The sequence below is a fragment of the Silurus meridionalis genome, chromosome 23 (assembly GCF_014805685.1).
Source record: "Silurus meridionalis isolate SWU-2019-XX chromosome 23, ASM1480568v1, whole genome shotgun sequence".
NCBI classification, from domain to species: domain Eukaryota; kingdom Metazoa; phylum Chordata; class Actinopteri; order Siluriformes; family Siluridae; genus Silurus; species Silurus meridionalis.
In genome coordinates this window covers 16,721,468-16,739,245 of record NC_060906.1, presented here as the reverse complement: position 1 = coordinate 16,739,245, position 17,778 = coordinate 16,721,468, and the positions used below count along the sequence as shown (strand labels likewise).

The 17,778-nt window shown below is 35.6% G+C and overlaps 1 protein-coding gene across 3 annotated transcripts in view; it reads right to left on the bottom strand.

The window, feature by feature from the left end:
* Positions 1-17,531, bottom strand: part of otofa (otoferlin a) — a 62,877-nt gene extending 45,346 nt beyond the window's left edge. For all 3 annotated transcript variants that reach the window (XM_046836828.1, XM_046836830.1, XM_046836827.1), the window contains exons 1-3: positions 17,225-17,531; positions 12,936-12,994; positions 3,406-3,494 (exon numbers count right to left, since the gene is read on the bottom strand). In XM_046836828.1, the coding sequence (XP_046692784.1) occupies positions 3,406-3,494; positions 12,936-12,994; positions 17,225-17,303 (227 nt within the window). In that variant the 5' untranslated portion in view covers positions 17,304-17,531. The remainder of the gene's footprint in view (positions 1-3,405; positions 3,495-12,935; positions 12,995-17,224) is intronic.
* Between the last annotated feature and the right edge of the window lie 247 nt (positions 17,532-17,778).

The window sequence follows — 17,778 nt, the reverse complement described above, 5'->3', positions numbered from 1 at the left end:
GACCACACCGGGTGCCACTCCTGACAGCTAAGAACAGGGAACTGAGGCTACAATTCGCACAGGCTCACCAAAATTGGACAATAGAAGATTGGAAAAACGTTGCCTGGTCTGATAAGTCTCGTTTTCTGCTGCGACATTCGGATGGTAGGGTCAGAATTTGCCGTCAACAACATGAAAGCATGGATCCATCCTGCCTTGTATCAACGGTTCAGGCTGGTGGTGGTGGTGTAATGGTGTGGGGGATATTTTCTTGACACACTTTAGGCCCATTAATACCAATTGAGCATCGTGTCAACGCCACAGCCTACCTGTGTATTGTTGCTGACCATGTCCATCCCTTTATGACCACAGTGTACCCATCTTCTGATGGCTACTTCCAGCAGGATAACGTGCCATGTCATAAAGCGCAAATCATCTCAGACTGGTTTCTTAAAAATGACAATGAGTTAACTGTACTCAAATGGCCTCCACAGTCACCAGATCTCAATCTAATAAAGGACCTTTGGAATGTGGTGGAACGGGAGATTCACATAATGGATGTGCAGCCGACAAATCTGCAGCAACTGCGTGATGCTATCATGTCAATATGGAACAAAATCTCTGAGGAATGTTTCTAGTACCTTGTTGAATCTATGCCACGAAGGTTTAAGGCAGTTCTGAAGGCAAAAGGGGGTCCAACCGTAATAAAGTGGTCGGTGAGTGTATATATCACTTAGGTTATGCTGTGTTGCCTATACTTATATGCATAGAGCAACAATATTTCTATTAGCTGCATAATATTATAATTTATAGTATGTAGTTTATCATAATGTGTGTAGTTTATTAATTTGGTTACCTTTATTTAAGGTGATAAAGGTTTACTGGGATTGTACTGAATAGGTCCTGGACTGTCAGTATGGGGAATCTCCAGTGCTGTGTTTAATTATTTTACCCCTGTTCCCTCTGCATGCAGCCACAACAACAGTAACGTAAAAATAGAGGTGTTATGTGGTCGCAGATAAGAAACTGACAAAGGTGTTAAGAAGTAATTAGACAGCCAAGAGGCATGTGCATTTAGGAAGTTTGTACTTAAGCCATTTTCTATGTCGTTCATTGGTGCCTTGACTTGACAATGTTATGTAAGCAAGTATGTGTAATGGACATGAAGTCTACAGTAAGGCAAAAGAGGCAGAAAATCAATAAGCAAACCTGCTCATGGCAGTGGCAGTGACTCATGCCAGCAGGGGCACAGTAACAAAAGAACATGCTCTCTCTCTCTCTCTCTCTCTCTCTCTCTCTCTCTCTCTCTCTCTCACACACACACACACACACACACACACACACACACACACACACATTGACAACATTGAAGCCAACTTCCAGGTTTCTAATAATGTCAGCAATTTTCACGTAGTTTGATTGGATGGTCAGCACTAGTCGGAGAGTGCAAACCGCATCTGTAACAAACTGCACAAACTCAAATATATTTGTGTGGATTTAATAGCTGTTTTTTTTTTTTTAATTATTATTTATTTTATTCCATATTGGATGACAGAGAAATATGATTTGGTCACAAATATACTTACAAGGACATTTACAAGATGGACTTTTCAAAAAAAGAAAGCGGAAAGGTCAAAAGAGTTCAAAACAGTTTTTAAGCTTTTTCATGAACTATTTGTACTTTTGCATTTTCTTGCCTGTTGAATTTGCACAAAAGCACACAATTTGCTTTAATTTAAAACCCCCTGGAAAACCGTAATGCACGGAAAAAAATGCAAAGAGATGCAAATTGCAAATGTGTTTGTACATCATTTAATCGATTGTGTACAAGTGTCTGCTTTTTCCTACATTATCAGTTGTTTATGTCATGTTGTTCATAATATATTATACTAGTTTTACCTAAATGGTCTTAACCCCCAAAACATTTAAGCACCAGTTCATTGCATAAGTCATTGAGTGCAAAATGGTTAAACCAGTTGTCAAAATTTGTCAAGCTCTTCTTCTTCACAGTTCTATTAAACTTTTTTGGTAAATGTGTCTTGAATTGATGAATTGTGCAGATGAACCTTGAATGTCACTAATGAAGGGGCGTGTTCACTTTCAAATCAACCAATAATCAACTAGTCCTCTAAAATAGGTCAAGGCTAAATCTCTTGAACCTTTACTGTAATTGGCGAGTGTATATAAAAAGAGCAAAACACAGACTAACAATTGTTGAAAATGGATGAACAACTAGGAAACGAACATGGTCGAGAGCCAAGAATAAGGATGCAGCTGGAAGGGTAAGGAGGCAAAATAGAGGAAGAGGAAGAGGAAGAAGAGGCCAGAGACAGAGATATATTTCAGATGAAATTAGAGCCACTGTTGTGGACATTGTTGTCAGTCATGGCCTCAAAATGGTATTGCAAGGTATGATATCTGTTGTGATGTGGATAAAAATCAGTGGCCTGACAGACTGGGACGTCAGGGGGTAGAGACAGATTACACTGTTATAGTGCGGCATGTTTACCTTTTGGAATTTTAATTTGTGTCTTTTTATTTTCTATCACAATGACATTACATTGAAATTTTTTAGTCAGTCCACCAGTAAAGAAAAATAAAAAAGTGTGAATCCTGTCCAGTCTCTTACGATCATAAATTTGTGCTGTTGAAATTCACAGTTGCCAATTCAGCCTTGTGCATTTTCAATACTTGTAATCCAAAACATAGTTTACATCAGGAAATACTCAAATAAAGCATTGTCATATTGAAAACATGACTAAACATTTTGACTATCTTGTTCGTAGACAATGATAAAAGGACTTGTTATTTTGATGGCAATGATATGTTCATTGACACAAATACTTAATTTTGAGAGACGTACTAAGGATTTTGAGCAGAAAACAGGCTTTTGCAAGAAATCCAATGTATTGTGCTGTTTGTTCACATTGTTTTGAGAATGCACTTACTGATTTGCAAATCTTAAGGATGATTCGAGAAATGCTTCAAAGCGGCTGAGAAAAAGTGTAATTGATTTAGGTAGGACACCACGGAAAGCCTAGGTGTGAAATGCACGGCCCATCACTGACATGTTCTTTATTTAGCAGTAGGGTATACAATCCACTCTGGGCAAAGATAAATAAAATCATATTAGAAAACTATAAATTCTGCCATTATATTGAGATTTCTCTCAAATATTAATGTATTCATCTCATCTCACTTTCTGAATAAGTTTGAGATAGAAACACTAAAAACCTTTTTAATTGTATTTTTTGTCCTCATCTATACCAAAAGATGAATTATACCTTCAATTATTGGAGCTGAATGTACATGTATGTGTGAACCCATCAGAGCCTTTTAACACATCTTTAATATTAAATATTTATGTGTAAAACACTTTTTTATTAAGTGTTTATTTAGTCTTTTAGTTCTTAAAGATTTACAGACCTGTTGGTGAAGACCTTGCTGTAGTTATATATATGGATCTCCAACATCTCATTTCCATCCACTTTACTGGCAATTGGCCAACGAAATCCCTGAAAAGCAAAAAGAAAAAAAAACAATGCAACAATAAAATAAATGACATAGATTTCCTCAGGCTCTAGGCTTAATAGCACAGGAGATAAATGAATGAATGAAAGAATAAATGAATGAGCACAAAGTCAAGAACACAGCAGTATAATGATTGACAGTGATATACTAGTCAACACATTTCTATCTCTATTCTTTATTGCTCTAACCTGCAGCACATCCTTCCCAGCTCAGTTCCTCTGCCTTGCCAATCGGTACAAATCCTTTTCTCCTTCCTTAGTGTCCAACTTCTCATAAAAGCTCCTTATTTGCCTTTTACATTGCTTTTGCCACATCCCTCTTCACCTGCTGCTGCATCTTCTTGTACTCCTGCCTAATTTTCTCATTACTCAGCCAATCCCAATTCTCTTTTTCCAACCTCTTTCTCCTTATGCTTTCCTGTATTTCTTCATTTCACCACCACGTCTCTTTGTCTTCCTTTTTCTTTCCAGATGTCACACCAAGTACCTTTCTAGCTGTTTCCCTATCACTTCTGCAGTAGTTGCCAATCATCTAGCACCTCTACAAAACCACCAAGCACCTGACCTAAATCACACACTACAGTCTTCCTTCTTCAGTTTCCACCATCTTATTCTTCTTTCAGTCCTCACTCTCCTCTTCTTCTTCACCTCCAAAACCATCCGATGCTGTCTAGCTACACTGTCCCCTGCAAACACCTTACAGTCTCCAATCTTCTTCAGGTTGCATCTCCTGCATAGAACATAGTCCACCTTTGTGCACCTTCCTCCACTCTTATACATCACCTTATAATCCTCCCTTTTCTTAAAATAAGTGTTCACCACTGCCATTTCCATCCTTTCAGCAAAATCTACCACCATTTGCCCTTCCACAGTCCTCTCCCTAAGACCATACCTACCCATCACCTCCTAATCACCTCTGTTCCCTTCACCAACATGGCCATTGAATTCTGCCCCAATCACCAATCGTTCTTTCCTAGTTATATTCTCCACCACTTCATCTAACTCACTTGAGAATTTTTCTTCTCCTCCATCTCGCAACCCACTTGTGGAGCAGGAAAACCTGCTTAATAACATTTGCTCACCAATAAAATATTCACAAAAGGAATCTAGTAACTAGCAAAAACCATGGGCGTGAAATATGGCCACCACAGACAACATTTCCTACTCTCTGCATTGCTCCCATTCACATGTTCTGACTAAATACAAGTGTGCTCAATGACTCTCTCTCTCTCTCTCTCTCTCTCTCTCTCTCTCTCTCTCTCTCTCACACACACACACACACACACACACACACACACACACTTTTAATATTGACTTTTTTTTGTTTTATATTCACATTCATGTTTCTCACCTAACCTTATTTGAACATTTTATAGATTTCCTGACCTGTTTCTGTATAAGACCTAGAGTACAGCTCCTGTTTTGGACTTGTCTGTGGTAATTTCATGAAAGATCTGCACTTGCATCTCTCTGTCCTAATATATATTTATAGATAGATACAACTTTATTGTCATTGCATTGTACAGGTACACAGCAACGAAATGCAGTTTGGCATCTACCAGAAGTGCAAAATGTAGCAGTGCAAAAGTGCAGATAAATATCTAGCATATTTACAGCAAGTGGTATATATGAAAGCATATACAGTGAATAAATATAAAGGCTATAACAGTGCAGAGATGTGTTGGCATACAGGAGTACATTTATATACGTATATATACGTATATACATGTTTGCAAAAGGTCTCCATTAGAGAGTGCATTTTTATGCACATTATTGCACTGTTAAATAAACTTATTTATTAAAGAAAACAAATACACATTATTTTGCAGCCATTATTTACCTTCATTATCAAAGATCTGGGATGATGATGATGTTAATGATGATGTCACTTATTATGCAGATGTATAATAGTGTCATTGCATTGTTACACTCAGGGAATTTCCTTGCCATAAAAAGTTTTCAAGACAGCAAACATTGCACTTTCCAATTTCATGGTAGCATTACAAGTTATATTTACTTTGCCATATTAAAAAGGAAAGAAGTAAAGCTGTTGAAAGAAGGATGTTTCCTGTTATAATGCAAGTGACAACAGGAACATTTATTGCTGAGGAAATATATTATGAGGTATAATAAAACAATGTATATTTCTACCTGGAAAAGTAAAAAATGGAAAAGCAATGATATTGCGTCATATTCATTACTGTGGTAGATAGGATTGAAGGAGTAACAAAACACTGCAGTATCACTGACACACCTGAAACAAGATTCAAAGGCAATCTCGAACTCTGTGGGACATTTTTGCATGTCGCTCTGGGCCACCTGTCAGTTTAATGATCTATCAGACTCCACTTGTTTTTAGACCTGGAGCTCCCATCTGTTCTAAACATCCACACTGCCAAGACCTGTACAGGGTTGTGTAGACATGTCATTTTATACAGTAATAATGAGGTGCACTGGGACTTTCCAACACTAAACTGCATGACAGTGTCAATGTTCAAGGCCAGTGTGAGGGGACAGGACACTCTAGCAATATGTACAATATGAAATGTCAGGTTTTGTTACACCACTTTCTGAATGTATTGGGGGGGTATATGATAAAGTATATCACAGAGATAAATGTAAAGGAATCAATATGCTCATCTTAAGAATCAATGTGCCTCTGAAAATCTTCTTAAATACAAAGCAGAAGTACAGTATAGTCAATATAGACGATTTGTGACAGAGATAATATGTCCAGCAATTGAAAAGGAAACATTGGAAAAGGAAAGAACTTTCCAGTGGGATCATTATGTAATAGGTTTCACTGATCATTTAACCATCCTAAGATATTACTAAAGATGGTTCAGAGACCACAGTGATAATCTGAATTGTACATCTAGTCAAGTAGCAGAAAGCCTCTATAATGTTCTCGTACCCCCCCACCCACACACACACACACACACACACACACACACACACACACACACACACACACACCCTTCTGACTGTAAAACTCAACTTAATGTTTCACTGTAACATTTAAGACTGTGGTTTTATTGCCATCAAATATGTTACTGTTAGACCTGATTTATAATAAACAAGTACAAGTAGAAGCATACAGTTACAGTAATATGGCCCCGGTGCATCAGATTCTCTATAAAAGACTACTAAAATCAAATTTAGAACATTTCCAAATAATAAATAAATCACAATAAAATAAGACATCATTTGCACACTCCTTTTCAGAATTCAATTTGGCCAATTTGCCCCTTAGTGTAGATGGTGGTACAAAAATTGGGGTATATGGGAATTCAAGTACAACATCATTCACTGTCACCATCCTACAGTTTTGTGTTTTCTGTTTTCACTATTTTTTTTTTTATCTTAAGGAAAATATCTAAAGACTTTATGGTAATAAAAATGCTGCATAATCTTGTGCCTCAAGGATTGTTGTCATACACTAGTAGGAACCAGAGACAGTAAAATGATTAATGCTATGGCGGATATTAAAGTCTGTGTTAACACATATAAATGTACAAACACCATGTGTATCTGTGTAAATTATGGATTTACAATTGGAGTGACCATCAAGTGCTTGATCACCTCTTTTACTGGGTTTGGTGGACTTGGTCAGCTCGAATCCTGGTATTACTAAGTCTACTGGGCTCTTGAGAAATTTCAGTGCTACAAGAAATTTTTTTCCTGTCACTCTTCTCCACCCACTCCACCCTGCCTGCACTCTTTTCTTCACTTCCCTAACACACTCTCCATTACTTTGCACTGTTGATCCCAGTTACCTGAACTCCTCCACCTGCTCCACCTCTTCTCCCTGCAACCGCACCACTCCACTGCCCTTCCTCTCATTCACACACATGAACTCTGTCTTACTCCTACTGACTTTAATTCCCTTTCTCTCCAGCGTGTACCTCCACCTCTCCAGGCTCTTCTCAACCTGCTCTCTACTCTCACCACAAATCACAATATCATTTGCAAACATCATAGTCCAGGGAGACTCCTGTCTGACCTCGTCCAGCAACCTGTCCATCACCACTGCAAACAGGAAACAGGATCTGCAAGACAGATCTGATCTTTGATGCAGTCCAACCTTCACCTTTAACCAGTCTGTCGTTCCTACTGCACATTTCACTGCTGTCACACTGTCCTCCTACAGTATAGACAGGTGTCTGTGCTTTTCTAAAATCATGTCCAATCTATGGACTTTGACAAAGGATGACTCCAGTCAAATTGTAGAAGCATCTCAAAGATGATTCAGCAAAATTATACCTTAGCTAAAACTCAAGTGGTATAAAAAGGGTCTGAATTCTTATGCCAATGTGATATCTCAGGGAGTTTATAAATATTTATTATATTTATATTTATATTTAATATTTTATATTTGTTATATTAAATATAAAATATAAATATAAATATAATAAATATAATATAACAAATGCAGGTGTCCTTGTCCACAAACATTTGGCCAAAATGTTTTTTACTGTGCTTTTACAAGTTCCATTGCACCTTGTTTACAATTGTGTTTTTTCTTCTTCTAACAGCTCTCTGGAAGCCCAGACCACTATAAGTATAATTTGCATTTCCCATGAGTGTTCTTCGTTTAGAAGGCTAACATTCCCCCTACTGTTGAAAAGCCAGTTCATTAATGGTGGATTCTGTTGCTATGGAGATGAACAATATTAGTTTCAGATTTGCTTCACCTAGAGTATCTTCATCCTCAGCTGCTCATTAAGAATATATCACTGATGAAACTAATAAAAATAACAATGGTCAGAGATTTTACTATGTTTATGCCACCGGACACAATTACTTTAATTCTGATTATTGCGGCAGTGTAATAATGTACAAATTATTTTTGAATATCTCTCTTACCCTTTACAACAACCAGCAGAAAAATCCAGGTAACATAAATCCTAAATCCAGTAAGTTGACATGTGGTAATTATTTGTAATTTTGATTATTGTTCTTTTTTATTCTGGTAACTCGAAAGGTTAGTTTCTAATGTCTTGTTTCTAATGTTTTTTTTTACCTACTACTATTACCTTTGGCTTGATCATTATGAATAAATATATATCTATATCATATTTTCCTATCTGGAAACTGCTTTAGAATCATTGTTAAAAGAACTATATAAATAAAATGGCATATACACAGACCAGGCATAAGATTATGACCTTGTAACGTTATGACTGTTGAGTGAATAACACTGATTATCTCTTTATTATGACAACTCTTAGTGGGTGGGATATTATTAGGCAGCAAGTGAACCTTTTGTCCTCAAAGTTGGTGTGTGAGTGAGTTTGACAAGAGCCAACTTGTTCAACTGGTTTAACCATTTTGCATTCAATGACTTATGCCATGAACTGATGCTGAGATGTTTTGGGGGTTAAGACAATTCAGGTGAAACCAGTATAATATATTTTGATCAACATGACATAAACAACTGATTAATGTAGTCAACAGCAGACAATTGTACACAATCGATTAAATGAATGTATGAAAGCATTCGCAATATAATCAAAGCAACAAGAAATTTTCTTATGATGAGCACAAATTACTAAATGATGTGGAGGTTGAAAATGTAGTTTTGAGGTTTTTGATCTGAAAAACGCTCCAAGCAACTGAAAAAAACTGTAAAATGATGTGAGGTTTTAGGTTGAACCTGTTTACAAAGAGCACAATACAAAGCAAGGCTACAAAGCAAGGTTTGATACAAAGCAAAGCTGTATAAAACAACGACTGATGTGACATGGGGTTTGAGAAAAAAACTGTGTCAAAAAAATTCCTATTAGGATTTGAAGATCTACAGATAAGCACTGGATCTGATCATGTAACTCAAGGACTCATCAATTTTAAAGCCAAAAGACTGAATTATTCACTCACAGCTTCAGATACACTTTATCTCTTACTGTGTTCCACTCTGTTTCCAACATTTTTTATTTTCTTTTTACATTTCTTTTCTTTTCAGTCTCTTTTCCATTTCAGTTTCTACTTTGTTTTTTTATAATGATATAAGCATAAAGTCACATTAAGGCTATGACTAGGTTTGGGGTGGAATTCAGTTGAGTAATAGAAATTTAGAAACCAGTTTTTACAACAATATCTAGAAGCAACATATACCCTGGAACTGACTTTAGACAGCATCTCTAATAGACTGCAGCGCCCACTGTATTCTTCCCTATCTCTCCTCCCCCATACATCGTCTTCTCTCTCATCTTCTTTTTCAGCTTACAGCATTTCATTTTATCGCACACCATACAGTGTTCACTCTCAGCCTACACTGCACTTTTTTGAAAAATCCTTCCCATGGTGGGAACAGCTCACAAGAATATCTTAACTGTGGAACCTTGTTGAAGGTTGCGCAGATTGTCCACATTAATTTGGAATGATTTCATGTAGAGTTTTTTATTTCTGCCTACATTTCTCCTAGCCATATGGCTGCACAGCATGAAGAGCACTTTCTTATACGACTATTCATACATTTTGGTCATTGCAAACCTTTCACTGACCTAATTTTTCATGTTTTTTTTCTTGTTGCTGCTCTTATTCTTGCTTTTGCATAGCAAGGATTTTATATATATATATATATATATATATATATATATATATATATATATATATATATATATATATATATATAGCAATCAAAAAGGTCTTGACACTGGTGCAGTACAATATTGCATGTCAATGAAGCATGAAAATAAAGTGCTCTAACAGGAGTGTGGTATTCACAGGTTTCTTGGTAATTAGATTCATACGAATTTTGCTATAAAGTTGCTATAAAGTAATCTTCACAAGCTCAATTAAAGCATCTCTGTGTTCATAAGCATGAAATGTTTTTAACAAGGTAATGTTAAATCTCTTCACAGAGCTGTCATTATAAAACATTTCATATTCGTTCTGCAGTCCAATTAATTTCATGTGTTTAAACCAATTGTATGCAGCAGGCTACTATGAACCTCATACTGAAAAACAGGTTAACTAGGTGGTCTACTATGCTCTATGCACACTGTGGAGCTGAAACCTCACATTAGCACTGCACCACCAGCCTCCATTAATTTCTTATCATGTTAATGTGTTTGTGCAGTATTATTTACAGAACTTTTAACTTTTTAACTTTTTAACTTTTGAGAAATGTCATTAAATTTGACAGTTAAATTAGCCTGTTCAAAATGACTTGATTTATTCCCAACCCTGGATTGTAAAAATTTGGTACAATCATCAAAGTCTTCAAAGTATAATTTTGTAAGGTGATGAACATAAGAATACATAGTAATTGGAAGGGCTAAGCTAAAATGCTTTAATCAACAGATCCAGCAGTAAGAGGTTTATTTTGTAAATAAAAAAAAAAAAAAAATATATATATATATATATATATATATATATATATATATATATATATATATATATATTTGTAAACAGATTAATCCAGCAAAGTGCTAATTATTTGAATGTAGCATATTTCTAACTGTTGTCAGAAAAGGATTTATTTTTTTTATTTTTTATTTTTATTTTTTTACCCTTTTAATTTTTCTTAAATCATTTAAGAACCTTTGCCGAGTCATATATTTCAAAATGTGAATTAATTTACCAAAGAAGTGTATTTTATTTTAATGCCTGAACCTTACAGATTTACATATTCAGATATACATTCTTTATTCTAGAGCCATTTCCAAGTATTTTAACTGGAGTTACGAATCAATTTGATTCTTAAATAATAATAGATAATATTGTGATACCACAGTTTTAACGTGGATTACCAGGTGGAAGAAGAAGGGGAAGAGGTAATACACTTTTTACAAAAAAATAATAAGAAATGAATATCCAGAAGCTTGGATTGCTCTTGGATGGATGTGTTCACTTGAAAAGGCATCAAATATTTTTTAAATCCACCTACAGAATGTTGACTGGTGGATGTGTCCACAAAATTTTGGACACAAAATCATTGCTGTGTTTTCATGGACAACAGCAAAATAAGCAAAATGCATTTATCAAAACCAGCCTAAGGTGGAACATGGTGGATTAGGCAACACTATGACCCATTCTTAAAATTCATCAAGCTGCATAAAAAAATTCCTGTTATTTTCTCTTACCACATAACGATCGCATGCTAATCAAATTGAAAACATTTTAAGTCTAAAAATGCCTAAAGCGATTTTAAGCTGCAAAATGTGACTAAGTAACAAGTGAACGCAGAGGTAATGGTGTGTGTCCTGGCTCTAACACTTTCAAATGAGTCAAACACACAGCAGGGACAGGGGAAAGTAAGTATGCCTGCAGGAATTTGGCTTTGAATCCAAACTCCAAGCCATTAGAAAAAAGGTTGCAGTCAGTTGGAGTTGAGTGGATGGTGGTGCAGTTGGTGGTGTGTAGTAGGGAATCAGAGAGTATTGACAATACTAATTGGAATAATAAGGTCAATGTTGAAAATAAAATGTCCTGAATGAAAAATCTTTTACTGTTTTTCTGCAACCTGCTGTGTAACATCTGTTTCCCTTTCCTTACTCTCTTTCTCTCTCTCTCGTGCCTTACTAATTGCAAGAAAAAGCTTGCTTCTTTTTTTTCTTTCTTTTTTTTTTAACCCAAACAAAAACACACTAATCACCAGAGGAAGCAGCACTCAGAAGTTGCACTTGACAGAAGAGGAAATCTGCTTCTTACCCCTGACAGCACTAAAGAAATAGCCAAAATGTGAGAAAACAAAGTCCAGTAGAGTTTGGAATAGTTTTCCCTAATATTTAATCTATACTAAGTAATAAATATAGGTTTACTATATATTATAAAATAAATAAACAAATTGTAGCAGTAAAGCAATCATTGATTTCATTAAATGTTTACAATAGGCACTATTAGTTAATAGTCAGACATATTTTTTAAAGCATGCCATGCAAAACCCATCATTACCTGTTTGCAAGATTACAAGCAACACAAATCCCAGTGCAATGACCTTTGCTTGGAGAAACTTTACCATTAAAGTGAGTTGAATGGGATTCAGTCCATTTACTGTGCAGGTGAAATGAGTAAAAGTAGACAGAGGATCGTTCAGTATGTTTACTTGGATCACAGTAAAAAACCTCATGGCACACGATTACAGACAAACACAAGCGCATAAGCATGCAGGGGAAAGGGACTTTTGGTAATTTACTGAGTGCAACTAAAAGCTTATGGGGTTTTTTTGTGGCTGATTTTTTACCCCCTGCCTCAGTTCTATTATCACTAGAAAAACAACAACATTAAATCTAAAGTGCTGCATTCATGGATGAGCAGTTCGATTAGTTCCCCACAGCCCGCACTGCAGGCTTCCTAGGACCAAAATCCACACATTGCTTTCACCCTCCCGAGTTTAAAAGTACAAGCTGAAGTGTTGCTTTTTAATGCTTGAGTGACTGAGTGAGAGACAGACCCTGAGAGAGAGAAAATAAATGCACTGACCTCCTCAAATCTGGCTTTATCCTCACAGTTCTCCAGGATGCGTGAGTAGAATGACTGACCTACAGAGAGAGAAAAAGATCTTGTCTTATTACATCTTAAAAACATTCACTCAATTTGAAATTATTAAATGGGACATACAAATTTATCATTGCAAATGTCACATCGTTTAGACAAGGATCATATTTACCATTATAATAAAACATAACTCATAACACAAGTCGAAAATTAAATAGACAGACTTGTCAGATAGGTTAACATCCTCCATGCAACAAGTCAAATAGTGCTATTAAATTAGCATTTCAATCAATTTATCAAAACCGTCTCCAGCAGTATAAACAGAAAATGTGAACACAGACAGTTTAATGGTGCTTGCACATCAAGACAATATCAAGCTAAACAGATCGCTTCCGAGACTCACTGCAACAGGTTCTGACTGTGTTGCAGTACAACCCTGTAAATATGATGAGTATGAAGAATATTTTACACACTAGACAATACAAAACCACTGAACACCCCATATTCAAGAGCTAAGCAAACACAAACTGTCAAAACAAATGCAGCATAAGCATTGCCACCCACACACATGCATACACATGCGGTAATAATCACTGGAAACTAATGTTGTAATGCACATCAAATTAGACTAGAGAGCTTATTACAAAGTCACAATTGCTTCTCCTCCTGCCTGCTTGGACCACAGTACAAGTGGCCAGAGCGTTTCGATTGTGGATGCATGCTGGATTAAAATGCAGGTGTGTTAACAAAAGCACAAAGCACAAAAGAATACAAAGATCTAATAAAATGAAAATGAGATAAATATGATCTAGGCATCCTGCTTTTTGTTATATCAAGGATGTACAAATAAATATTTATTTAAAATATGAATATAATTCAGAATATTAATCTACATACAGGTGACCAATTAAAGGAAATAACAGGTGGCTCTGTTGTGGCTTAAAGGCATTTGTGTTCCCATGGTTCGGCTCCACTCTTTTTTTTAAAGAGAAGCACTGCAATAAACAATAAACATTTCTTCTGAATGATGCTTTGTTCTATAATAAAACACTTCTTTACTGATGGGAATGGTCTCTTGCACACCAACAAAGCAAGAAAGCTATTGAATATGAAAAATCTGGAAAATTAAATGGTCCTTCCAGTCACAAGATGTCAACCAGATTGAACAGAAATTTTGTATTGGCATGTTAACACTTTATCACTATTTGAGTGAACCAGCTGAGTAAATATATCATGGAATAATGGCCTTCATCCCAACAGATATTCCTTAGATTTGTAGAATCTGCAAATTCACACTGTGTTCTGGAGGTTCCTTGTCGCCCAACACTCAATACCTAAGACACTTTATGTTGTTGTTGTCATTGTTGTTTTTTATTGATTTATCACTCATTTGTGGCTCATTTTGTTCTCTAGATTCAGATCAATACTTGGTGGCACTAAAATAGCCCACTCAGCTTCATTTATTAAGCAAATTATTCCACCCACATATGGTACAACAGAATAATAAATACACTCAAGTCAGGGTATAAGTGATAGAACATGCAACAGGCTTCCAGACAGCTGAATTAGACACATAAATTCATATAATCCCCGAAGACTATAAACAAAAGACCCTTTGATGATGAAAGAAGCCCTAGAGCATCTCTGTCTCATTGCTTTCCGTTTTGCAGGCTTTTGCAGGCAGGCACAATAAACGCAACAGAGCTGTTACTGTAATGCTTCATACACAGAATCCTTTAGCTAGAAGGATCCCTAACAAGAAGCTCTTCATCTTATTCCAAGGAAAAACAAGAGAGTGGTTTATCATGTGACTTGTCAAAGTGAATACTGAGATAATCCACAAAAAAAGATTGTGAAATGTAAAATATATAATTTCTTCCCAAGATGTTTTTTTAGTACTAATCTATACAAAAAAAACGTGATGAAATGGGAATCTTTACATGCATTATCAAAGAAAGAAGGTTTTCTGTTTTTATTCATTTTATTTTTTATTTGTTTATTTATTTTTAATGATTTGATTGCCAGCACACTAATCTGACCAGGTATATGCACAAATCAGTGTTTTAAAGCCATGTGAACCCCAATACCAATACTACCTATTATGGTCAATGATTCTTGTTCAATGAGTTATACTCATGTAGTTTATTAGTTTGGAATGGATTTAATTTGCTTTATGCATTACTAAGTAAATCTTCCAGTATTTTTGTTGTTTGGTGTTTGTATATATATATATATATATATTTTTTTTTTTTTTTTTTTTTGTCCCTCATTTATATGTGTTTTGACCCCAGCTATAGACATTTTCACACTGGTCATAATAAATATGCTGGAATCTCTAATTTGCACTCGGTGCCATTATGGAACACCTGCCAATTACATCTTTATACATATTTTAGATTCCACTCCACATCATTTCCTAGGTTCATTCAGAACCCAAAGTGGCTTTCACTTACTATTGTTGTTCCTCAGCAATGTTTTCTTTTGTGCTCTTGTTACTGTTTGTTTGTTTGTTTGCTTTGGATTTTATTGAATAATCTGGAGGTAAGAAGATTATAAGTTAAGCAGTTAGCAACCCTAACCCTAACCCAAAAATATTCAGGGCTGTTTCATGTGCAGTTGTGATGTTGAGCACAGGCTGTGGATGGCTGAAATTGCTGATAATTTGGCAGAAAATAAATGTACAGCAAAGCATCCTTTTTGTGTCCTAAAGCCAAATGAAGTACGTACTATAAACTATATACAGTCCTTTACATTTTAGAAATGTTATAATGCCCTAGAGAAAAAAAAATAAATAATAAATGGACTGATGCTAAGTAATTAGGAGTTATTATTAATTCTGATACAATTATTTCTATATCTGTACCTTGACAGGACACTCTCTTAGTGGATTTGCTTGTTTCTATTTGATCCAAAATATCCATTAAGTAACACACATTAATTTTTAATTGGCATGGTTAAAAAATGAGATCTGTGTGTTCTAACAAAGTTTTGCATTACCCAAAGGAACAGGACATGACTAAGCTGAGACGGTGTTTCCTGAAAACCTTCCGGTCCAGACAGGCTGGAAAAGAATGAGCTATTAAGAAAACTGTGAGTGCTACTGGTAGCAAAAGATATCAGAAATTTGGTCACATTTTTATTTTAAGTATAAACACTGCATGTCACATTTCAATTAGATTAATGCATTCAATCAAAGTACTAGCAAGCAGCTGTACGTTTTCTCATTTTTAGTATCAAACAAGATATTTTGGCAGACATTAAATAAAAGCACAAAACTTAGTTTCCTAACTCAATGTTACCATTTTTCTGTAAGCTTGACATCAAGCAAACATCTTTTTTTTCATGTCACCCAAATCTTTTTTTCTCCCAGAGGAGTAAAAACATAATCTGCTATAAAATTCTTCCAGAAAATGTACAAGCTCAGTTTTTACAGATTCTTTTATACAGTATTATTGCATGCCCCAAAAATCTATTTATATTTATTTACAGGACAGGAGTGAGAAAAAAAACACCACCACCACCTGCCTATGTCCTATCTCAAGACAAATACAAAACAGTTTCCAACATAGTGGTCAAACACTGTGCTGTCCAAGGTGCTGAATGAAAAGCTGCAAAGCATACTAATTGCGAAGAGATTTAGAATGTGCAAAATTGTGCTCAGTTATCTCTTGATTCTACAGGTTTACCAAATCACTCAGGTATTTCATTTATTTTCATAATACTCAAACTCATTCTAAAACTCAACTGTGAGCATACCAAATATCAAAATAACACTATTTTATTAAAATGAAAGTGAACACAGCAAAAATCAAGCCTTCACTGTAGATGAGTATGTACACACTGCTCAACATATACGTGCACGACCACGTGCATCTCGCCTATATATTAGATCTACACATTAAATCACATGTTTTGACAGAATGTTTAGCACAGTGTATGTTGTCTTGAATTTAGCTCTCACGACGAAATCTACCTCGTAACGTAGGATTGGATATATTAGTGTCCAGTCAGACTTTTATTGAACATCATGCTGCTTCATTTAACAATAAAGGGTAGATTTTCCAACACGGATGCTCCCTGTGCTTTCCATACTGAGAGATGGAGTCCCTAACTTTCAACAAGGAACATTCCTCAGCAATGGGGTATGATTCAACCCAAACCCGCCCACACATCCACCAACTCCCAGATTAAAGCTAGAGTAAAACTATAGATGCAGAATAAACACAGGAGATGGATTGCATTTACAGGAAACAGTAAATAGAGTGTGTCAGTACCTCGAAATGAGACTTTTGCGAGTCGGTCCGCTTTCCCAGGAAGCTCCGAGACCAATTTCAAATACAACACCAGAGCCATGGTAGATCCCTCGAACCTTGGTAGATCCTTTAAATCGCGGAGATCACGAGCGAAGAAATATCCCCCAAAGTAAACCCTACTTATATAAACCAGCCATTTACTACATGGACCTGTTTCTAAAAACTGAATTTTTTAAAGAAGATTTACTGACTTTTTTAATTAACCGTGTGTAATTAAAGTGCCTTCATGTTTGCCTTCGCTCATATCAGCGATACACACACAGATTCCGCACCGCCGATGTGCATTAGAGAGGGGGAGAGTCGGAAACGAACCGATTCTTTTATAAACAACTCTTTCAAGCACATTGAATATAATCGACTCTCATGCAGGAAAAGTTTTTTTTTTTTTATGCTGGTTTCCCATCATCTCTCTCTCTCTCTCTCTCTCTCTCTCTCTCTCTCTCTCTCTATATATATATATATATATATATATATATATATATATATATATATATATATATATATATATATATATA